This window comes from Macaca mulatta, chromosome 6, assembly GCF_049350105.2.
Source record: "Macaca mulatta isolate MMU2019108-1 chromosome 6, T2T-MMU8v2.0, whole genome shotgun sequence".
NCBI classification, from domain to species: Eukaryota; Metazoa; Chordata; class Mammalia; order Primates; family Cercopithecidae; genus Macaca; species Macaca mulatta.
In genome coordinates, this window is record NC_133411.1 from 70,333,574 (window position 1) to 70,358,844 (window position 25,271).

General features: G+C 40.5%; 1 protein-coding gene and 1 non-coding gene across 10 annotated transcripts in view; both read left to right on the plus strand.

The window, feature by feature from the left end:
- IPO11 (importin 11) overlaps positions 1-25,271 on the plus strand; it is a 229,617-nt gene that overhangs the window by 21,835 nt on the left and 182,511 nt on the right. For all 9 annotated transcript variants that reach the window (XM_015140096.3, XM_015140095.3, XM_001083045.5 and 6 more), the window contains 4 exons: positions 6,484-6,627; positions 9,902-10,002; positions 17,748-17,820; positions 19,868-20,071. In XM_015140096.3, the coding sequence (XP_014995582.1) occupies positions 6,484-6,627; positions 9,902-10,002; positions 17,748-17,820; positions 19,868-20,071 (522 nt within the window). The remainder of the gene's footprint in view (positions 1-6,483; positions 6,628-9,901; positions 10,003-17,747; positions 17,821-19,867; positions 20,072-25,271) is intronic.
- LOC114679121 (U6 spliceosomal RNA) lies at positions 10,091-10,198 on the plus strand. Its single transcript, XR_003730800.1, has one exon. It is a non-coding gene; the product is annotated as a U6 spliceosomal RNA (small nuclear RNA).

Here is a 25,271-nt window from a genome sequence, read left to right on the forward strand (position 1 = left end):
CGGTGGTGCGCTTTCCCCACTGCAACTTCCACCACCTGGGTTCAAGTGATTCTTTTGCCTCAACCTCCTGAGGAGCTGAGACTACAGGCACATGGCACGGTATGCCTGGCTAATTTTTTCCATTTGTAGTAGAGATGGGGTTTGCTATGTTGGCTAGGCTGGTCTTGAACTCCTAGCCCCAAGTAATCCTCCCACCTCGACCTCCCAAAGTGCTGGCATTACAGGTGTGAGCTACCACATCTGGGCCTTACAGTATATTTTAAAACTCTTCATTTTCCTTCCTTTCCCACCAGGCATTCCTGTGTACAGTACTCATCTAACTGTGCACTTGCTTAGAAATTCCAGGAGTTTTTTTTTTTGAGACGAAGTCTTGCTCTGTCACCCAGGTTGGAGTGCAGTGGTGTGATCTCGGCTCACTGCAGTCTCTACCTCCTGAGTTCAAGCGATTTTTCCAGGGGCTAACTTTAAAACAAATCAGACATAGGGACTCAGCTGTGGAATTCTCCTGCTTAGGAAGAGTTACAGATGGTCTACCACCACCAGGCTGAACTCAAGATGATGCCAGCTATACCACCAGCTTACTCAAGATAGCCATTAGCAAGGTGTGCAGAGCAGACGCAGTGGCTCACACCTGTATTCCCAGCACTTTGGGAGGCTGAGGTAGGTGAATTACTTGAGGCCAGGAGTTTGAAACCAGCCTGGCCATCATGCGAAACCCCAGCTCTATTAAAAATACAAAAGTTAGCCAGGCTTGGTGGCGCACACGTGTAATCGCAGCTACTTGGGTGGCTGAGGCACAAGAATCGCTTGAGCCCAGGAGGCAGAGGTTGCAGTGAGCTCAGATTGCGCCACTGCACTCCAGCCTGGGTTACAGAGCAAGACAGGGTGACATGTATGTGAGTCTTCTCACATACATATATACATACATACATACATACATACGGCATGTGGACCTGTACCCTCCTGCACCTCTCCCGTGTGTTTCTTATACCAAGTTTTTCTTCTTAAACCCCTTCGCTCAGTGCAAAAAAACCAAAATGATTCCTCTGAGGCTTGAGCTGGGCTCTTTTCCCATTTACTAACATTTAAGTAAAAGCTGCTTTCCTTTTACCACACCGTACTTTGACTTACCACACCATACTTTGACGGCCAAATTTGTGTTGGGTACTTTATTTATCCTGGTGTGGTACCTCTGCTCTTTGAGCAAGCTGTTGTGGGCATGATAGAGGCTCACTATTCTTTGCCTGCTGCCCTGTGGTGGAGCTTCTGACCCAGGAGTAGTACCTGGATGGAAGAAGAGAGCCCTGGACCTCTAGCTGTGTTTGCCTGGTATAGAACTTCTACAGCATATAGCTGGGGGTGTGTGAGAAATGCTGGCTGGCTGGCTACCCATCCGGGGGAGAGACCATAGCCCTTGGCTGGGAGTTAGGGTGAGAGAAAGCCCCGTGTTCTTGGCTGTATGTCCCTGGAGTAGAGCTTCCTCACATTGTGGGGCAGGGCTGGGTTTGTGGCTAAAAAACCACAGATTCTTAACTGTTCCTATCAAGATTTAGTAGTATTTGTCGCATAGATGTTTCTGTATTTGCTGTATGAGCTTAAGACATTTTCCAGAGACTTTGAGCCTTTTATAATTTTCACCAGTTAGGGTTGTATCCCTGAGGAGAGGGTCTGTGGAGCTACTCATGCCATCATTCCAAAAATATTCTTTCTCTTCTGATTCTTTTAAACTGGAAGTTAGTCCCAATCTTGATTAGATGAATGTTGACCACTTTTGATGTTTCAGAGGTGAGGCTGTGGGCTGCATATTTCATCATATCAGGAGGCACTTAAGGTCAAGTTGTGTTGCTGTTTTTGATAACTGAATTTATTCTCTTGGTTAAGCTGGTGACTGATGATGGATTTCTTTATTTTAAAGGTTTGTTTCTTCATTACAATTAGCAAGTAATCTGTGGAGTGATACTTGGACACACTGGGAACACATTCTATTCCCCAACAACTGTTCTTTCATTTAATGGTTTTAACATGGGTTATTTACCCATGCCTGAATAAATTATTTCACTGTGGGAACCCTTTTTATTTTGAAACACTCTTCAGTTTTTACTCTAATTTTGAAACCTTTTTGTTTTTTTTTTAGAGTCAGTCTACTTAATGTGTTGGCATTTAGTAGACTTGCTGAGGTTATTGTATGTGTGAAATGCCCTGAAACTAATGACAAACACAGATAATACAAATATTCTAAAGAAAATTGTTATGTATGGCTGAAATTAAAGTCACTGCAGGTCTGAGAAATCTGTTAGTGGCAGGCAAAGGTGCTGAGTTTTCTTTTGTTTGCTTGCTTTTTTAATGAGCATTTTTATGTTTCCAACTACAGGCACATTTGTATACCTTTGGGCTTTGGGTTTTTACCCATTTAGATGAACCACTCATATTGGTTCTGTGTGGGAGATATACTCTGGATGCCAACTGGTATGGCAGAAACGTACCTTTCACAATTTGTTTTAACAATAAGAATAACTTGCGGCTGGGCGCGGTGGCTCACGCCTGTAATCCCAGCACTTTGGGAGGCTGAGGTGGGTGGATCATGAGGTCAGGAGATCGAGACCATCCTGGCTACCACGGTGAAACCCCTCTACTAAAAATATAAAAAAATTAGCTGGGCGTGGTGGCAGTCGCCTGTAGTCCCAGCTACTCGGTAGGCTGAGGCAGGAGAATGGTGTGAACCCGGGAGGCGGAGCTTGCAGTGAGCTGAGATCCGGCCACTGCACCCCAGCCTGGGCGACCGAGCGAGACTCCGTCTCAAAACAAACAAACAAACAAAAACAAAAACAAAAAAAGCATACCTTCCTCTGCCTCTCTCCCCAGTAGCCCATAGATTTTGGGTAGACAACAGAGAGTGTTCTGATTCTTATCCTAACAACTACTGCAGTGTCTGGCACAAAATAGATGCCCCAAAACTGTATGAACTGAGCTCTTTCCCCTGAGACTGGATGGACTTCTTAGGAGCAAGCGCCAAAGCAAGGGGATAACCTGGATGGGGCAGGTACTGGAAGGAGGCAGGGATGGGAAACTCTAGCAGATTCCACTAGAACAGGAAAAATGATGAGGATAAGGATTGCTTTGCTGTGTGCGTTTATGTTCTTCACACAGTCTTTGCTCTAGGGAAAAATTGCTTTGAGGGTTGGTAGTAGTCAGTGATTTTTTTAGTAGTAGCCCAAAGCAAGGCCATGACTTTTATCTTTATTTCTTTGGTGGAGGGGTGAGATGAGTATGAGTTCTGGTAGAGCTTTTCTCCATTCATATGTTGACATCAATATATTTATATTGTTCCTATCCTGTGTCTATTTTTATACCTATATGAAAAGTCTAGACATCTTATTTTGCCCCATTTGTTCCTGCCTTTTTCTCCAACTTCATTTTCTGCCACTTTCCCTGTTTCCCACTAAGTGTCAGTCATATTGGCCTTCTTAAGTTTGTTTCTGATCCCAAGGCCTTTTTTCTAGTTGTTTTCTCTATCTGAACTCTGCCTTCTGATCTTTTGCATGGGTTTCTCTTGTCGTTCATGTCTGTCATAAATGTCACTTCTCAGAAGCTTTCCCTGAATACCCAATCTAAAGTGACACACTCAGTTGCAGTCGATCTTTTTTTTTGTTTGTGTTTTTGAGACAGGATTTCACTGTTTCCCAGGCTGGAGTGCAGTGGCATGATCACAGCTCACTGTATCCTGGACCTCCCTGGGCTCAGGTGATCCTCCCACCTTAGCCTCCTTAGTAGCTGGGACTACAAGTGCACACTACCACACCTGGGTAATTTTTGTACTTTCTGTAGAGACGGGATTTTACTCTGTTGCCCAGGTGAGTCTTGACATCCTGGGCTCAGACGATCTGTCCGCCTCAGCCTCCCAAAGTACTGGGATTAACAGGTGTGAGCCATCACACCTGGCCATGAGATGTGCTTTAAGTGTAAAAGATACACAGGATTTTGAAGATTTAGTATTAAAAGTAAAATATCTCAATATATTTTAAAAATATTGGTTACATGTTGCAGTGAAAACATTTTGGATATATTGAGTCAAATACACTATTAGGACTGGTGCAGTGGCTTACGCCTGTAATCCCAGAACTTCAGGAGGCCGAGGTGGGCAGATCATTTGAGGTCAGGAGTTTGAGACCACCCTGGCCAGTATGGCGAAACCCAGTTTCTACTAAAAATAAAAAAATTAGCTGGACGTGGTGGCTCGCGCCTGTAATCGCAGCTACTTCGGAGGCTAAGGCAGGATAATTGCTTGAACCCGGGAGGCAGAGGTTGCAGTGAGCTGAGATTGCATCACTGCACTCTAGCCTAGGCAACAGAGTGAGACTCCGTCTCAAAAAAAATATATATATATATGTGTGTGTGTGTGTGTGTGTGTGTGTGTATATATATATATATAAATCAGAGTGGCTGTAGTAAAATACATATATAATATATTAAGATTAATTTTACATATTTCTTTTTACTACTTAACGTGGCTGCTAGAAAATATAAAATTAGGCCAGATGCTATGGCTCATGCCTGTAATCACAACACTTTGGGAGGGATTGCTTGAGCCTAGAAGTTCGAGACCAGCCGGAGCAACAAAGTGAGACTTGTCTCTACAAAAAATATAAAAATAAAAAAAAATTAGCTGGGCCTGGTGGTACATGCCTGTGTTCCCAGTTACTTAGGAGGCTGAGGTGGAGGGATCACTTGAGGTCGAGGCTGCCGTGAGCAGTGATCACGTCACTGTATTACAGCCTGGGTGACAGAAATTTAAAATCTTAATCTGGGCTAGGCATGGTGGCTCACTCCTTTAATCCCAGCACTTTGGGAGGCCAAGGACCTGGCAGGCGGAGGTTGTAGTGAGCCGAGATCGTGCCAGTGTACTCCAGCCTGGGCAACAAAGCAAGACTCTATCTCAAAAAAAAAAAAAAAAAATCTTAATCTGGCTAGGCATGGTGGCTCACGCCTGTAAGCCAGCACTTTGGGAGGCCGAGGCAGTTGGATCACCTCAGGTCAGGAGTTTGAGACCAACCTGGCCAACATGGTGAAACCCTGTCTCTACTAAAAATACAAAAATTAGCTGGGCTTGTTGGTGTGCACCTGTAATCCCAAATACCGGGGAGGCTGAGACCAGAGAATCACTTGAACCTGGGAGGTGGAGTGAGTTTGAGGTTGTGTGCTATTGCACTCCAGTTTGGGTGATAGAGTGAGACTCCGTCTCAAAAACTAAATCAAAATCAAATCAAATCTTAATGCAACTCTATTACTAACTGTTGGTATTTTTCAGATTCTAGTTATTGGGCCCTTCTTAAGATGGTACAGTGAAATTTTTGTGGTTTTGATTAGCCCTGCTTTACTTACATAGGTTTTGAAATAGTTAATTTTCCCTAAAAGATAATCTAGGTCAGATTTCTTGTTGAATCAGCATTTGAGATCTTGCCATTTCACTGCAATTTAATTATAATTATTTTAACAAAGAAATCCATTTGCTTTGGCTATATTCTTTATAGGCTAATAACTTTCAGACTTTTACTGTTTGGAAAATTCTTCAGTCATAGAGTTAGCCATTATCACTAAGCTATATCATACAGTACAAAGCTATTCCCTGTCACCCCTGCACTGAGAACGATTTATTTTCTGTCAGCATTTTCAGCTTTCAGTTTTAATCCTTATGTTTTGTACGTGTATATTGTGAATAACTATACATACTTGCTAAGTATAGAATTGTGTATACAATTTTGGGGGTGATTAGAAACAGAAGCCTGGAGAATTCAACAAATTCAAGAAATTGTGTGTTTGTTGAATGGCTTCAGCTACGTGGTATAGGATTAGATGACCCAGCCCTTAAGATCCTTTCTGACTTAGGTTTTAGATTTTTGTTTAATAGGTCAGTTTGGCTTTTTTCTCCATAGCATTTCATTTTGCGTGTTTCTTAAAATGATTTGGACGTGTACCACTGGTGGCATGTAAGATGATGTTGGAGAGTACTTTACAAATGAGTCAAAGCAACTCTTTCGGTTTTCTTTTGTTCCTTCTGATTTTATCAAGGATAAAGTTAGGTGCTACTTGCTACATGGTTTAATACTTTTATAACACTTATTAGTCTCCTTTTTAAAACGAAGACAGAAGGCATTATGCTTAGTCTTGGGCACATAATGGTACTTACTTAGAATTTAGAAACTTTGAAGTTTGTGTGTGTGTCCCCCCTCCCTCAATTTATTATCTTCCATTTATAGAACAATGAAAGAGAGTTTCCTTTAAGAATAAATTGATTTAAGCAAAAATAATTTGATTATGAATTTTAAGGAAGAGTGTGGATATACTTAAAAAGATAGAAAGGCAGAACATGAAGGAGTAGATGAATAGGAGTAATTCAGTACATGAAAGCTTTTTGTCTCCATTTATTTTACTGTTAATTTTTTATTGTAATATACACATTCAAGTATGTTAACTTATCATTGCCAGGTTTCCATGGATCTCAATAGTGCCAGCACTGTTGTTCTTCAGGTCTTAACACAGGCCACCAGTCAGGATACTGCTGTGTTAAAACCAGCCGAGGAGCAGCTGAAGCAGTGGGAGACACAGCCAGGTTTCTATTCAGTGTTGCTGGTAAGTTGTTCTAAAATTGTTTGCTTTTCTTTTTAATAAAATGAGACAACATTAATTTGTTTTAAAAACCTAGTTTTATTGGTAGTTTAGTGAAATAGATTCAAATGTTTGGCTGCTGATGCCTTTGCCATTATTTTATTACTTTATGGCTTCTTAAGGGTGTTAAAGAAATATTTATTGATAAATATAAAAATAAGCAAGGTATGTGTAGCATCTGCTCAGAAGGCAAAACCGTGATGATTTTCAGTTTTAGTATGTTGAAAGAATCTGCCATCAGGACTGGAGGTGGCACTCTTTCATGTTTTGTCTTTATCCCTACCCCAGGTAATTTATGTTGTCATAGTTGTTCAGGTCTCCACATTGCGGCATCAGTGTCAGGTGTACTGTGTATTTCACTTTAAAATGTTTTCTTTTCTCATCTAAAAATTTCCTTCTCTTGACACATCTGATGCTTTCTTGGGTGTAATAGGAAGTAGTATAATTAATTAACAATATGCGCTTTAAACAAACCTTTGTTGGAGTTTAAAGTTTTTGACTAATTAATCAAAATTATTTTCTCAATGCCAGAATGAAAGAAGTATTTTTGTGTTGAAGACCTTCCTTATACTTTTTTTCTAAGAAATTGAGAATTCTGATTAGTGTTTGAGGCTTAGCTTCTGGTCAGGGCAACAAAGCTCCCACTTGGGTTAAAAATTGACTCATTATTTGTGACCGGGTCATAGAATCAGAGCAAAATTGTTTATTATATCTTGCAAAATAAAATAAGTGGTAGTAGTTGTCATATATATTTTAACTTGTTGGCTAAAAAAGTTTGAGTTGTTTGTTAAATTGAAGAAGATATTGGTCGTGACTGTAAGGGAAATTGTTTAAAGTCAGACTTGTTATTCTGAATATAACAAAAAAGTTGGCTGTTTGGCTCAGTAACAGAATGGTAAAAAAAAAAAAAAATACTGATTTTAAAAGATAGTAAAGAAAACATCTTATTCTTTATGTAATCCTAGCACTTTGGGAGGCCAAGGCGGGTGGATCACCTGAGATCAGGCGTTCAAGATCAGCCTGGCCAACATGGCAAAACCCGTCTTGGCTAAAAATACAAAAATTAGCTGGACGTGGTGGCGCATCCCTGTAATCCCAGCTATTTGGGAGGTTGAGGAAGGAGAATTGATTGAACCTGGGAGGTGGAGGTTGCAGTGAGCCAAGACTGCGCCACTGCACTCCAGTCTGTGCAACGGGAGCGAGACTCCATCTCAAAAAAAAAACACAAAAACTTATAAATGGTTTTCTATAGCAAAGGACATACTTCCACGTCATTTTTGGCTTTGAGATTTTCCTATACAAGGTTTGAGAGGTCACCTCTGGGAATTTGAGTTATTTTTGGTCTGAGACATAGTATAATTATAACATTATTATTATTTGGATTAACATAATGAATACTTTTTTGGAGTAATGGTTAATTTTGAGTTGAGATTATTCACATCACATGTAGTTTTATCTGTCTTTTTTTTTTTTTTTTTTGAGACAGAGTTTCACTCTTGTTGCCCAGGATGGAGTGCAATGGTGTGATCTCAGCTCGCTGCATCCTCTCCCTCCCGGGTTCAAGCGATTCTCCTGCCTCAGCCTCCCAAGTAGCTGGGATTACAGGCATGTGCCACCATGCCTGGCTAATTTTTGTATTTTTATAGAAACAGGGTTTCTCCATGTTGGTCAGGCTGGTCTCAAACTCTTGACCTCAGGTGATCTGCCCTTCTCGGCCTCCCAAAGTGTTGCTATTACAGGCGTGAGCCACTGTGCCCAGCTCCTTTTTTTTTTTTTTTTTTGAGACAGAGTTTTGCTCTTGTTGCCCAGGCTGAGTGCAGTGGCGTGATCTCAGCTCACTGCAACCTCCGCCTCCTGGATTCAAACAACTCTCCTGCCTCAGTCTACTGAGTAGCTGGGATTACAGGTGTGCACCACCACGCCCAGCTAATTTTTTTGTATTTTTAGTAGAGACGGGGTTTCATCATGTTGGCCAGGCTGGTCTCGAACTCCTGACCTCAAGGTGATTCACCTGTCTCAGCCTCCCAAAGTGTATGGATTACAAGTGTGAACCATCACGCCCGGCTGCTTTGTGTCTCTTAAAAGTGTTCTGCTATCAAACTTTTTTTTTTTTTTTTTGAGACAGAGTCTCGCTGTCACCAGGATGTTGTTGCGTAGTGGTGTGAGCTCAGCTCACTGCAACGTCCACTTCCCTGGTTCAAGTGATTCTCCTGCCTTGGCCTCCTGAGTAGCTGGGATTAGAGGCATGCACCACCATGCCCAGCTAATTTTTGTATTTTTAGTAGAATTGGGGTTTCACCATGTTGGCCAGGATGGTCTCGATCTCGTGACCTCGTGATTCGCCTGCCTCAACCTCCCAAAGTGCTGGAATTACAGGTGTGAGCCACCATGCACAGCTTTATCAAGCTTATTTACAAGCATAATTGTTTTGATAAGGAGGATACTATGAAATAGTTTTATTTCATAGCATGTATTAACAACCCTGGGGCCTTGATTGCTTAGAATCTTTGAATCTGTGCTGTAGTGGGCCTACTTTTTCTAATTTGGAAGTTATATATTTTATCGAATATGTGTGGGGCTATGGTTTTCATTTGAAAAATAATTAGGTTTGCTTTTTCTGAATTTAATTTTTTTACTAGCGGAATTTTCAAACACACCTAAAAGCAGAATAGTACAATTACTCTCTGCATGTCTGTTACTCAGCTTAAACAGTTGACATACAACTGAGCAGGTATACTTTCTGACATTAATTGTAGAACTGTATATACTTCATAAATGTGGATATGATATATGTAGTGATAGAATGTAAACAAATTTAATTAAAAGATCTGTCCAGGCCAGGCGTGGTGGTTCATGCCTATAATCCCAGCACGTTGGGAGGCCCAGGCGAGTGGATCACCTGAGGTCAGGAGGTTGAGACTAGCCTGGCCAACATGGTGAAACCCTGTCTTTACAAAAAAAAAAAAAAAATACAAAGTATCAGCTGGGCTTGGTGGCAGGCACCTGTAACCCCAGCTACTTGGGAGGCGGAGGCAGGAGAATCGCTTGAACCTGGGAGGCGGAGGTTGCAGTGAGCCAAGATCGTGTCATTGCACTCCAGCCTGGGAGACAAGAGCCAAACTCTGTCTCAAAAAAAAAAAAAAAAAAAAAAAGACCTGTTCATACTTTATTATGGGTACATTAATTATACTTTTTACTTATTCCATGCTAATTCTAATATTATGTTTTTTATTTATAGAATATTTTCACAAACCACACTTTGGATATAAATGTAAGGTGGCTTGCTGTACTGTATTTTAAACATGGAATTGATCGCTACTGGAGACGTGTAGCACCTCAGTAAGTTCCATCACTTCCTCTATTCCTTGGGTGTAATCCTTCCCAAATTCAGGAAGGTGTAAGAATGTACTTGTTTATGTAAAAAAATGTGTTAGCACTTCTGCAGCACATATAACTAAAATTGGAGCAATATAGAGATTAGCATGGTCTCTGTGCAAGGATGATTTGTGAAGTGTTTGATATTTAAAAAAATGCCAAAAAAGTGTTTACTGAATAAATGTTCTATTTAGTTAATGACAAATCAACAGCTATATTATTGTTTTCTTCATGGTTTTGGGTGTGTGTGTGTGAGTGTGTCATGTTGGCCCTCTGCTTGCAAGGATCATGCTGAGTGAGTCATGTTGAACAAAAGCCCTTATTTTTAGTCCTACGCATGTTAAAAGGCTGAGGCAGGAGGATTGCTTGAGCCCAGGAGTTTGAGACCAGCCTGGGCAACATGGAGAGATCCCATCTCAAGAAAAAAGAAACAGAAATGTAAGGTTAGGATTTGGGGAAAAAAGCCATTCAGAAGGAAATCCCAGGTCAACTCTGAACCAGCTGGGTGTAATTTCTGAGTCTTATGCATTCTTTCTCTGTGGTGGGAATGGATTAGTATACATTTGTAATCACATTAGTATTCAGTTATAACTGTTTTATGTACCTTGTTAACAGATTTCTCTTAGTAGTTAATTTTACATGTTATATAATCAGTGGAAAATCATTGTAGACATGACCCTGGGATTAGTTTGATACAAAATACGGTACTGAATTTTGCCTAAGAAGCATCATAATCTGTGTTTTCCAGTAGATGGCACTATAGCTCTGTAAATTCTTAAAGCCATAAGGCTTTTCTCAGTCTGAATACTTCAAAATGCATATAAAACATGTCCTTGAATAATATTGGGAACAAGAAGAATATTTTCAGGCTGCGCTTAGGATACTATATTAAGATTTAAAGCAAACATGTCTTCTTTTTTTTTTTTTTTGAGACAGAGTCTTGCTCTGTCGCCCAGGTTAAAGTGCAATGGTGCGATCTCGGCTCACTGCAAGCTCCGCCTCCCGGGTTCACACCATTCTCCTGCCTCAGCCTTCCGAGTAGCTGGGGCTATAGGTGCCTGCCACAGCACCTGGCTAATTTTTTATATTTTTAGTAGCGCCGAGGTTTCACCATGTTAGCCAGGATGGTCTCGATCTCCTGACCTTGTGATCCGCCTGCCTCGACCTCCCAAAGTGCTGGGATTATAGGCGTGTGCCACTGTGCCCGGCCGGATTAATTCTTTAGATAGGATTAATTCATAATTTCGGGGAGAAATTTGGTAGGAGGTGATGAGAAAGTGTGCATTATTGGTTTATAGGCAGTGGCCCAGCAGCACTTTTCTACTGCTTTGTCCAATTAAATTTTGCATGTCTCTTAAGATTCATTTTGTTTTACTGGTTATATAAAGGATATAGTTATAAATGATTGTCTTGGCTGGTCACAGTGGCTCACTCCTGTAATCCCAGCACTTTAGGAGGTCGAGGTGGGCAGATCACTTGAGGTCACGAGTTTGAGACTAGCCTGGCCAACATGGTAAAACCCCACCCCTACTAAAAATACAAAAATTAGCCAGGTGTGGTGGTGGATGCCTGTAATCCCAGTTGCTGGGGAGGGTGACACAGGAGAATCACTTGAACCCAGGAGGTAGAGGTTGCAGTGAGCCAAGAACGTGCCACTGCACTCCAGCCTGGGCGACAGAGTGAGAGTGTATCTCAAAAGACAGACAGACGGAAAGAGAGAGAGAGACAGAGAGAGAGATAGAGGTGTGTGTGTATATATATATATATATATATATATGAACATACTTAGAAATATATATATATAAAAAATGATTATTTTGAAGGTAAAGTAAATTATTAAATATTTCAGGCTTCACTTTTACATAATGAATTAGAACCTGGACTTTTGCTTAAATTTAAAAAGTTATGAGAGAATTTATGCAGTATTTGATAGTTAAATCCCAAGCTGTCTCTTTTAGTATATATTGAGATAAAAGCTGAAAAGGAGATGAATGTATTTAGAAAGGGGGAGCATGGGTGGCAGATTAGTAATTGAACTTATAAACTTGAGACTTTTTAAAAATATGCTTGTTTCTGTACTTACCTGTTTCATTTTGTATAGATCCTACTCTTAACCGTTTTCACAGAATGAGAATTAACTAACAAGCTTGTTACCATTACCATATACATTGCAATTTATCTGGGTCCTAATTAATTAAATACTATCCAATTTCTGCTTGGAACATAGTTTGGATTCATCTAATGATAACATGCATAAAATTAAAGGTGGAATGTAAATTATTATTAGAGAATTGTTAAAGATGTGAATTTTCTTCAGGTTAATGGCTTATTTCTTTAATATATATACAATCCCTGACTTACGGTGGTTTGATTTAATGATTTTTTTTTTTTTACTTCACTATGATGCAAAAGCAGTATGTATGTATTCAGTAGAAACTGTACTTCAAGTGCCCATACAACCATTCTGTTTTTCACTTTCAGTACAGTATTTTTCATTTTCAGTACAGTGTTCAATAAATTAACATGAGATATTTACTACTTTATTATAAAATAGGCTTTGTGTTGGATGCTTTTGCCCGGCCGTAGGCTAATGTAAGTGTTCTGAGCATGTTTGAGGTAGGTTAGGCTAAGATACGATGTTCAGTAGGTTAGATATAAAATAAATCTTTGACTTACAATATTTTTTATTTACTGTGGGTTTATCAGGAGGTAACCCCATCGTAAGTCAGGAGCATCTGTGTATTTTTTTGCATGATCTATTTTGATAGCTAGTCATTATACACTTTTTGTTGTTGTTGTTGTTGAGATGGAGTCTCACTCTGTCGCCCAGGCTGGAGTGCAGTGGCACAATCTTGGCTCACTGCAAGCTCCGCCTCCTGGGTTCACGCCATTCTCCTGCCTCAGCCTCCTGAGTAGCTGGGACTACAGGCGCCCGCCACCACACCTGGCTAATTTTTTGTATTTTTAGTAGAGACGGGGTTTCACTGTGTTAGCCAGGATGGTCTCGATCTCCTGACCTCGTGATCCACCCGCTTCAGCCTCCGAAAGTGCTGGGATTACAGGCGTGAGCCACCACGCCTGGCCCATTATACACTTTTATTGTAGTTAGAGTTATGCAAACTGATGAACCTGGCTCCTTGGCATAGAAGAAAAGTTCAATTACAAGTGTAAAGCAAAATATTGTAGGAGAAAACATTATGTCGGGTTTGATAGTAGAAGGGAACTATTAAAGTTGGAAAGTATAGCACAATCATAAAAGGATTAGAGAGAGATTTTTAATGACCTGAATGTTTATGTTAATCTTGTTTTCTCATTTATTAACTTTGAGTAAGTCATTAAGATTTTAAAATACTTTCTTTGAAGTGTAATATATAATATACTTTAAACAGTGCACAAGTAAAGGGTGTAGTTTGAATGTTTATAATGCAAAGACACCTGTGTAACTGCCACTTGGAGCTAGATAGAACACTTACAGCATTCTAGAAACTTTTACAGACATGTGCATTTTATTACCATTTATAGTCAGATGTGTGTTCAACTTTAGTAGATATTGTTAATTTTCTAGGCTGGTCGTATCAGATTGCACTGCCACAGCAACATACGAGTGTTAGTATTTGCTCTGCATTCTTATCTGCACTTGGTCTGATCTTTCATTTTAGTCTTTCTGGTGGGCTTGGTAATTTTAGTTTGCATTGTCTTTAATGATCAGTACTTTTTATTTTTTTTATTTTTTTTATTTTTTTTATTTTTATTTTTTTTTTTTTTTGAGACGGAGTCTCACACTGTTGCCCAGGCTGGAGTGCAGTGGCGCGATCTCGGCTCACTGCAAGCTCCGCCTCCTGGGTTCACGCCATTCTCCTGCCTCAGCCTCCTGAGTAGCTAGGACTACAGGCGCCCGCCACCGCGCCCGGCTAATTTTTTGTATTTTTAGTAGAGACGGGGTTTCACTGTGGTCTCGATCTCCTGACCTTGTGATCCGCCCGCCTCGGCCTCCCAAAGTGCTGGGATTACAGGCTTGAGCCACCGCGCCCGGCCGATCAGTACTTTTTAAATGTACTTGTTGGTCATTGGGATATCCTCTATTGTGAAGGGTCTGTTATTTGAACGTTTAAAAAATTGGATTATCTTATTGATTTATGGGACTTTTATTTTGGATACAAGTCCTTTGTCAAATGTATGTATTACAAATATCTTCTAGGCTAGGTGCAGCTGCTCACGCCTGTAATCCCAGCACTTTGAGAGGCCTAGGCGGGCAGGTCACCTGAGGTCAGGAGTTCGAGACCAGCCTGGCCGACATGATGAAACTCCATGTCTACTAAAAATACAAAAACTAGCTGGACATAGTGGCGCACATCTGTAGTCCCAGCTACTGAACAGGCTGAGGCAGCAGAATCTCTCGAACCTGGGAGGCGGAGGTTGCAGTGAGCTGAGATCATGCCACTGTTTTCCAGCCTGGTCAACAGAGCGAGACTCTGTCTGAAAAAAAAAAAAAAAAAAAAAAAATCAACTTTGTGACTTGCCTTTTCACTTTCTTCAGAAGCCCTTAATTTTAATGAAGTTTAATTTAATTACCTTTCTATGATTATTTCTTTTGGGTTGTAGTTTTTTTAATAATTTTTTTTTTTAAGAAGACAGGGTCTTATTCTGTTGCCCAGGCTAGAGTGCAGTGATGCAATCATAGCTCAGTGTAACCTCTAACTCCTGGGCTCAAGCCGTCCTGCTGCCTCAGCCTCCTGAGCAGCTGTGACTACAGGCGCGTGCCACCAGTGCCTAATTTTAAAACAGTTTTTGTAGAGATGGGGTCTTGCCAGGTTGCCCAGGCTAGTCTTGAACTCCTGACTGAAGTGACCCTCCCACCTTGGCCTTCCGAAATGCTGGAATTTACAGGTGTGAGCCAGTGCTCCCAGCCTATTTATGAATTTTTTGCTCAGCCGGTGGTCATGAAAATACTGTTTTCTACTGAAAGCTTTGTTTTCCTTTTCTATTTTAGTTGTATGATCTATCTGGAGTTTATTTTTGTACAAGGTGCTCATGTGAAGTAGGGACATGTGTTCTTTCTCCATTGCATCGTAATTGTACCCTTTCTTTTTTCTCTCTCTCTCTTTTTTTTTTTTTTTTTTTTTAGACAGGGTCTTGCTCTGTCACCTAGACTGGAGTGCAGTGGTGCCATCATGGCTCACTGCAACCTTGACTTCACAGGCTCCAGTGATCCTCCCACTTCAGCCTCTGGAGTAGCTGGGACCACAGGTGCGTGCCACCATGCCTGGCTAATTTTTGTATTTTTGGTAGAGACAGGGTTTCACCAAGTTGATCAGGCTGGTCTCGAACTCCTGAGCTCAAGCAGTCCCAGTCTCTTGGCCTCCCAAAGTGTTGGGATTATAGGCATGAGCCACCATGCTCGGCTTTGGATTTGTTTTTTCATCCAATTTTATCATAAATGTCTTTTAATTTTAGTATTATGCCCATTTATACTTAATGTAATTACTAATATATTGGGATTAAATCTGCCCACACTTTTTCTTTTTCTTTTCTTTTTTTGAGACAGAGTCTTGTTCTGTTGTCCAGGCTGGATGGAATTCAGCGACACCATCTCAGCTCACTGCAGCCTCTGCCTCCCAGGTTCAAGCAGTTCTCATGCCTCAGCTTCCCGAGTAGCTGAGATTACAAGCATGCGCCACCATGCCCAGCTAAATTTTGTGTTTTTAGTAGAGACAGGGTTTCACTGTGTTGTCCAGGCTGGTCTTGAACTCCTGGCCTCAAGTGATCTTCCTGCCTCGGCCTTCCAGAGTGCAGGGCTTACAGGTGTAAGCTACTGTGTCCAGCCTCACACTTTGTTTTCTGTATGTCTTGATATCTGTTCCCTTTTTTCTTTCTTGCTTTCCTTTGGATTACAGTAGTTCCTCCTTATCTGTAGGTGATAGGTTCCAAGACTCCCAGTGGATGCCTGAAACTGCAGATAGTCCTAAGTCCTGTATTTAGTAGGTTTTTTTTTTTTCAGTCTGATAACAAAGTAGCTACTAAATGTCTAGTGGGCAGGTAGCATGTACAGCATGGGTGTGCTTGACAAAGGAATAATTTACATCCCAGGCCAGACAGGGCAGGACAGCATGAGATTTCATCATGCTATTCAGGATGCTACGCTATTCAAAATCTATGAATTTTCCATTCCATTCATTGAATCTACTTCATTGATGGTAGATTACTGGAACCATGGAAAGTAAAACTATGAATAAAGGAGGACAACTGTATTCAAGACAGTTTTTATTACTCAGTTTTACTCTAAAACATTTAGTATGTTTTCATTATTTAAGTGATTGTAACATGGACCCTTGATATCCTTGTATTAGTACCTTACCTTTTTTTTTGAGAGACAGGGTCTTGCTCTGTTGCCCAGGCTGGAATGCAGTGGCACAATCATAACTCACTGCAGCCTCCACCTCCTGGGCTCAAGAAAGCCTCCTATCTCAGCCTCCTAAGTACCTCAGACTACAGGTGTATACCGCCATGTTCTGCTAATTTTTTTTAGTTTTAATATTTTGTAGAAATGAGATCTTGCTATGTTGCCCAGGCTTATTTTGAACTCCTGGCCCCAAACAATTCTTCTATCTCAGCTTCCCATAGGATTGGGATTACAGGCATGAGCCACCATGGCTGGCGCTTTACTTTTTCTAGTTAATGCCAGAACCTTGTAGTAATATGTTAATTCTGTCTAATCCCTCCTGTTTTTAATGCTATTGTTGTTGTGTGCTTTAATTTAATTTAATTAATTTAATTCTGATACCCAGAATGGAAAACCTTAAAATGAGGCATTAAAATCTAATGTACATTTACTATTCAAAAAAATATTTAAGAGACAGGGTCTTGTTCTGTTGCCCAGGCTGGAGTGCAGTGGTGCAATCATCTCTCACTGCAGCCTTGACCTCTTGGGCTCGAGCCATCCTTCTGCATTGGCCTCCCCAAAGTGCTGGTATTACAGGCCTGAGCCACTGTGCCTGGCCTTCATTTTAAAATTAACAACACATTCATACGTATGTATTCAGTCTTACATAGTAGTGTTCTCCGTTTCCTGTCCAATACCTTTCTGTTTTTCTTTCTCATATGCAGTCGAAATTATTAGTATTGTGTTTATTCTTTTTGGAGATGTTTAAAATGAAAGGTTTAAGCTAGTTGATTTCTCATAAGTCGCCCATCCCAAATATTCTCTGATTCTGAATCTCTTGCCCCATAGAATAATCTCACACAGATTTTATGAAAGAAGCCGATGAAATGGCAATATTTACTTGTATAGATTTTTTGTAGCCATCTTTTTGTTTTGTAGGCTATTTTTACATCAATAAAAGTGAACATCAAATATATTAATTACCTGGATTTGTCTTATTTACTCTTGCTTACTGTGTGGTGCTTCCCATTTATTCAATCGTGAAGGAATTTTATGCTTCCAACTTATCTGATGTGCCATTGTACGAGTAATAGAAATAATCTTGTTCATTTCCCAGAACCAATCAGGGACAGTTGTTTAGAAGACTTTTTATTGTTAAAGTTCATAGTAGTGCTGATGTACAAGTAATGGAAATAATCCTTTTTATTTACAAAAACCAATCAGAGACACATGTTTGAAAGACTTTTTATTATTAAAATTTACAGTAGTGCTTACCTACATTTTTTATTAGGTGGCATTCTTTTGCATAATCAATATTTTTTTTTTACAGTGCTCTGTCAGAGGAGGAGAAAACTACTCTGCGTGCAGGACTCATCACCAACTTCAATGAACCAATAAACCAGGTTAGTGAGAAAAATGAATGCTAATTTTTCTTTTAATTTCTTCTGCTTTTCCAAACTAATTTTATATTCTGGCATTAAAATGAAAAATAAATAAAAATATCACTATTACACTATTTTCATTTGTGATGTTTTTACTTTTTTTTACATTTTGAGATCTATTTGTAGCTTTGAGTAGTTTTGATTAGATTTGGTTATTAATTATTTAAAGCCCAGAAGTCATTTTAAGGTATATTTATATACTTTCCAGCTTTCTCATTTTATGAGCCTGTATTTAAAGCAAATCTCTCTATATAGTCATGTGATGCCTACTGTTGTTTTGGGCAACAGTGGACTGCATATATAATCGTGGTCCCATAGGATTATAATGGAACTGAAAAGTTCTTCTCACCCATTGACATCATAGCTGTCCTAATACTGTAGTGCAATGTATTACTCATTAATTGGTGGTGATGTTGGTGTAAACAAACCTATTGCGCTGCTGCTAGTCTTACAATTACTATACATTCTGTGATATTCACACAACCACAGCATTGCCTAATGACACATTTCTCAGAATATATCTCTGTTGTTTAGTGATACATGGCTATATTTGTAGTCTTACTGCATAAGAATTAATTTTAATGATTGTAATTTTTAGATTATCTTCCCCCCCGCCTTATTTTTTTATTTTTTTAGACAGAGTCTCGCTCTGTTGCCCAGGCTGGAGTGCAGTGGCGCAATCTCAGGTCACTGCAAGCTCCGCCTCCCAGGTTCACGCCTTTGTCCTGCCTGAGCCTCTGGAGTAGCTGGGACTACAGGTGCTTACCACCATGCCTGGCTAATTTTTTGTATTTTTAGTGGAGATGGGGTTTCATCGTGTTAGCCAGGATGGTCTCGATCTGACCTCGTGATCCGTCCGCCTCGACCACCCAGAGTGCTGGGAATATAGGCGTGAACCACTGTGCCTGGCCGGCCCCCACCACTTTTTTAAAAAAAAACTACAGAATGGCTTTAGGTTTTTTTCTATTGGTTGCATCCATCACATTTTCAATTCCTACTATTCTGTGGCAGCTAGATAGTAAATTATGTACAGTTTTATCTTTTTTTTATATATTGAGGTTTGTCTTCTAAGAATAAAATAAGTTTTGCTTATAGGTACAATAATTCTTAAGTTTTTTCGAGATAATACTTGGTTATGCTTGCTTTTTTAAATTGAGCTATTAAAGCACAATTGTATTTGGCAATATTTCCAATACAATTTTATTTTGACCTGTTTAAATGATCTCAGTTCTTTGCTCTTTCTTTACAAAGGAGCTAAAGGATAATGGAGAAAAACAGAGTTACCTTTAATGGGGCAGGAGGTGATTAGGGAGGGGTTTGTGTTACTGATCGATGAACAACTGCCTAATTGTTCTTTCAGCTAGCATTTGGGAAACAATGGTGTGTAGAAATATCATTATTTAAATGCCCAATATTTGATGTTTCTTTCTACTTTTAGGTCAGGATTCTTAAACTTTGTGGTCACAGGATCTCATTATACTGCTAAAATGGAAGACCTAAAGGAGTTATATCTGTTGATATTTACTGTGTTATAAATTAAAACTGAGAAACTTAAAAATATTAGTGTAAAAAATTATATCATACTTGTCAACATAGCAGTTTTGGAAATGAGCAATAGTAGCTGTTTCCCAAACAATAAAAATTTAGTGAGAAAGGTGGCATTGGCATGCATTTTTAGGGTCTGGCTATTTAAAGGAAGACATCTAGGTTTTCATATCTGCTTCTTCATTTACTCTGTTGTGATACATGGTAGACGTTATATGAAGAAAACTTTGTTTCACACTGACAGGTAATTGGGTAAAGGAGGACCTCATAGGTCCCAGAAAGTGTCCTAGCTCTACCAGGGGTCCATGGGCCACACTTTGAGAACCACTGTTTAAGCAGTCATTCAGTGAAATTGTGTTCATTTTTGTCAAATGTATAATTAACAAGGTGATTTTTCACCGAGAATGCATTCCTTATCTATTGCCTTGATTCCATTTGTTTATTTCTCATTTTTTCCTTTTAGATTGCAACTCAGATTGCAGTGCTGATTGCAAAGGTTGCTAGATTGGATTGTCCCAGACAGTGGCCTGAACTAATTCCCACTCTTATAGAGTCTGTTAAAGTCCAGGATGATCTTCGACAGCACAGAGCATTACTTACCTTCTATCATGTTACCAAGACACTGGCATCTAAACGACTTGCTGCTGATAGAAAACTATTTTATGATGTAAGTGATTTCACATAGTTAAATTTGATTATGAAAATTGTGCGGCCGGGTGTGGTGGCTCACGCCTGTAATCCCAGCACTTTGGGAGGCCAAGGCGGGTGGATCTGGAGGTCAGGAGTTCAAGATCAGCCTGGCCAACATGGTGAAACTCTGTCTCTACTAAAAACTACAAAGATTAGCCAGGCGTGGTGGCACGTGCCTGTGGTTCCAGCTACTCGGGAGGCTGAGGCAGAAGGATCGCTTGAACCCGGGAGGTGGAGGTTGCAATGAGCTGCGACTGTGTCACTGCACTCCAGCCTGGGCGACAGGGTGAGACTTCTCATTTCACTCATTTCTCGTATCACTGCTGGGCAGTGATATGAATAAAAAGATCACTTAGTTGCCAGTGAGGAGGATTGGTTGTTGGATACAGTCTTAAGGTAAGGAGATCAGTTTGAGGTAAAGGAAGTACTTCAGATGAGATGATACATCTCTTAAATGAAGCTGTGGTAAAGAGAACAATTAGGTGGGCATAGAGTTGACATTTAGGAGTAGAATTGTTACATCTGGGTAATTGAAGGATGTAGGGCAGATATAGGAAGGAGTTTGACATGAGTATGGGGTGACAGCCATTTATCAGGTTTTTTGCACCTTTTGTTTTTGGTTTTGGGTTCGTATGTGTGTGTGTTTTGAGACAGGGTTTTGTTCTGTTTTTGGTTTTGTGTGTGTGTGTGTTTTGAGACAGGGTTTTGTTCTGTCACCCAGGGTGTAGCACAGTGGCATGATCATGGCTCACTACAGGCTTGACCTCCTTGGCTCAAACCATCCTCCTACCTCAGCCTCACGAGTAGCTAGGACTACAGGTACACGCCAGATGGTTTTTTTATTTTGTAGAGATGAGGTCTCACTGTGTTACCCATGCTTTGAAATATTTTTAACAGTGTTCTTTGTTACCTTTTGTAATTGTAGAGAAATTAAAGGTATATAATTTTAAGTCTTATTATATGGTCACGTGATAGGGCTCAAGAAACTATTTCAGGTGGGTTCTGAATCATGCTGCCCTCCAAAAAAGAAGAGGGTGACATGGTGTTTTGTAGAAAGATTTTTCTTTTGTCTTTCTTTTTCTCCTCTAAATGTACTTTAAATATTGCTCATGCTTTTCCCTAAATTAGCAGGCTTTTCCTTGGGAGCTTCCAGAGTTCCTTTTACTTCTGAATTTAGCATGTGGTCTTAAGCAGCTTTTCCCAGACCTCCTTCTGACTTCTGCGCTGGTCTCTATTTCACCGTCCATGATTAGAGATGCTTCATTCTTAAAAAAGGAGATAGCCTAGTCCTATTATGTGGAAAGGAATCAATGAAGAGTATGCAGCATGTAGAAGGGAAGGGATCTAATGGAAGGAGCCAAGTAAAGAGAGAGTTCTAGAAGAAAATACTGTCCTAGTCTTTTTATGTTGCCTTTATTCCTTCACAAAAAATTGGCCAACTTTTTGTTCCTGAGGACTCTTATTTTGTCTTGGACTCACAGTGTAGAGCCTCTTCTTTGAGAATGGACTAGGGAAGAGGGTGGGAAGAGCAGTGTATAACCTTGAGCTGTCTTCCATGCCAAAAACATTCGTTTTCAGTCTGTTACACACAGACTGAGAGGTTTCTGAACCACACCTTTGGAATCCTCACTTTGAGGATACGGCTTGGCGATTTGCATTTTTAACAAGCTCCCCATAGGATTTTTATATACACCAAAGTTTATGTCAGACCACATTGTGTCCTTTTCATTTTTAACTCATTGGGTTTAATTAAATAGCCAGTCTCATGTTCGTCCGAGGATATTGTGTGTAAGAGAAATTATTTTTGATAGTTTAAGGTTGCTTTTCAAATCCTTTTCACTTTTGCTTGATTTCTTTTTTTTTTTGAGGCGGAGTCTCGCTCTGTCGCCCAGGCTGGAGTGCAGTGGCGTGATCTCGGCTCACTGCAAGCTCCGCCTCCCGGGTTCACGCCATTCTCCTGCCTCAGCCTCCCGAGTAGCTGGGACTACAGGCGCCCGCCACCGCGCCCGGCTAGTTTTTTGTATTTTTTAGTAGAGACGGGGTTTCACCGTGTTAGCCAGGATGGTCTCGATCTCCTGACCTCGTGATCCGCCCGTCTCGGCCTCCCAAAGTGCTGGGATTACAGGCTTGAGCCACCGCGCCCGGCCCACCTTTGCTTGATTTCTAACGAGGACTAAGTAAATGGACAGTTTACTTACTCAAGTCTTTCTATGAAATTGTTTTTCCTTTTCCTCTGTTCCTCACCTCAAACCCTGCACTTCTAGGACTTACTTTTTTGTTGGGGAGAGTCTCAAAATCAATTGTCTAGAAGATTCTTGGTTACAGTTACCTGTTATTAAAGGCTACCAGTCTATAGAAGTTTTAATTCCTATTTCAACTTTATCAAATTTTACTCTCCTAATATGTTGCCTTACAGGTACAGTTTATATTTAGTTGAGGCAATCTCCACAGATTGTAACTGTAGAGATAACCAGGGCCTTAAGCTGGATAGCTTGTGTGAGTTAGCTTCTTGCTTGTTTGTTTTTTTTTTTTTTTTTGTAGTATGAGGCTAGTTCTTCTCCATATAGAAAGAAGTATATGCTTAATTAGCATCTTGTAGTTGCTTTCAATATAGTAGTTATCACATTGTACTGAATTGTAATTGTTGACTTACTTTTCTCAGATTCACTACATTGTAGCTTTTATTCCTGTCATCCTACTGCATGGTCTGAAAGAGTACACATAATGATTGATGCTCAATAACTGTTAAGTGAATGAACAATAGAATAGGAGACTTCTTAGATGCCTCCTGGATTTCGGAGTGATATAGTGCCAAACTTCAAAAAGCAGGGTTTTTGAGAGATTAGTCAAAGCTAAAAATACCTGGAAAAAATTCAGATTAGCACTTTTTATTTTGGAATGGAGCAGCTGAACCTGGAGATAGGGACTATAGTAGGGACTTGTCTAACGCAGTTGAGGTACAAGATGTGTAGTTAATTGAAGATAGCATGTATGGGAAGACATTACTATAAAAAGCAATTTTGCTAGTTAATATAGCTGTGCCTATTATTTTGGTAATCCGAAGTATGGAAAATCTTCCTTTTAATAATAAAGGAAGATGCCAAGATGGTCCTCAAGTACCAAATTAGTTTCCTACATAAAAAAATGTAAGGGTCAGGCTCATGCCTGTAATCCCAGCACTTTGGGAGGCTGTGGCGGGCACATCACCTGAGATTGGGAGTTCGAGACCAGCCTGGGCAACATGGTGAAACCCCCGTCTCTACTAAAAATAAAAAAACTTAGCCGGGCATGGTGGTGCACGCCTGTAATCCCAGCTACTCAGGAGGCTGAGGCAGGAGAATCACTTGAACCCAGGTGGTGGATGCTGCAGTGAGCCGAGATTGCACCACTACACTCCAGCCTAGACGACAGAGAGAGACTGTCTCAAAAGGAAAAAAAAAAAATAGTAAGCTCATGGTTGAGCTGGTTGCTATAGCAAAGTGTAGTGCACAGGGTACACTTAAAATGGCTACCTGCAGCTCAGTGTGTCTCAACAATTGTTATACCCTTTCCTCCTCTTTGTTAAAATAAGCTCTTTTGAGGGGTGGCAAATTACAAAATCAGCAGTTGAGAGCAAATTGTTTTGCAGTAACAAAATTGAGCTTGATTTGACACAAAAAGGAATCTTTTTTTTTTGAGAGAGAGGGTCTCTGTCTTGGCTCACTACAACCTTTGCCTCCTAGCTTCAAGCAGTTCTTGTTCCTTAGCCTCCTGAGTAGCTAGGATTACAGACATACACCACCATGTCCAGCTAATTTTTGTATTTTTAGTAGAGACAGGGTTTTGTCATGTTGCCCAGGTTGGCCTCAAACTCCTAGCGTCAAGCGATCCATCTGTCTCAGCCTCCCAAAGTGCTGGGATTACAGGCATGAGCCACTGTGCCTGGCCAGGAATTCGTTTTCTGTTTTTTTGAGACAGTGTCTCGCTCTGTTGCCCAGACTGGAGTGCAGTGGCACGATCTTGGCTCACTGCAACCTCCACCTCCCAGGTTCAGCTCCACTAGTAGCTGGGTTTACAGGTACATGCCACCATGCCCAGCTAATTTTTGTATTTTTAGTAGAGATGGGGTTTTGCCATGTTGGCCAGGTCTCCAACTCCTGACCTCAGATGATCCACCTGCCTCCGCCTCCCAAAATGCTGGGATTACAGGCATGAGCCACTATGCCTGGCCAGGAATTCATTTTCTATAAAACAGTATGCCTTTACGTATAAACCTAAATATAGTAAAATGGACATTAACCACAGTTAAAATCCAAAGTCTCTAAAAATAAGGAAATTTAAGGTACAGGTAGCAATTGTAATTAAGTTGTGAGTATGTTAATAATGTCCCCAAATCACGATGTGTAACCCACAAAAGTATATGCTGCATAGCGAGTGGCACAAACATAGGTGTCTACAACCTTGACCTCCTAGGCTCAAGCAATCCTCCCACCTCAGCCTCTGAACTAGCTGGGACCACAGGTGCATATGACCATGCTCGGCCTGGATATTAGGGGTTAATCTTAAGTTTTTACTTCTGTCTAGCAGTCACTCAACAGTTATTGAATGCCTACTGTGTACAAGAGATATGTACAATATTGTGGGAGACAGAAGACAGAATTAGTAGTCTCTTGACAGTTCATGTGGAAGAACACAACCCCCCATTTAGTAAGCTATTAAAATCTCACATGGGGCCAGGTGCAGTGGCTCACGCCTGTAATCCTGGAACTTTAGGAGGCTGAGGCGGGCGGATCACGAGGTCAGGAGTACAAGACCAGCCTGGCCAACATGGTGAAACCCCGTCTGTACTAAAAATACAAAAATTAGCCAGGTGCCTGTAATTCCAGCTACTCGGGAGCCTGAGGCAGGAGAATCGCTTCAACCTAGGAGGTGGAGGTTGCAGTGAGCCGAGATCACGCCACTGCACTCTAGCCTGGGCAACAGAGCAAGACTCTGTCTCAGGAAAAAAAAAATCTGCGTGGAAGAAAACAAAACTATATTGCATTGTTATTATGGTCATGTCTAAAACTTAGCTGAATTTTAAAAACTGAAAGGTTTATGATGAATAATGTTCTCAATAGGCTGGGCATGGTGACTAATCCCAGCACTTTGGAAAGCTGAGGTGGGAGGATCCTTGGGGCCAGGAGTTTGAGACCAGT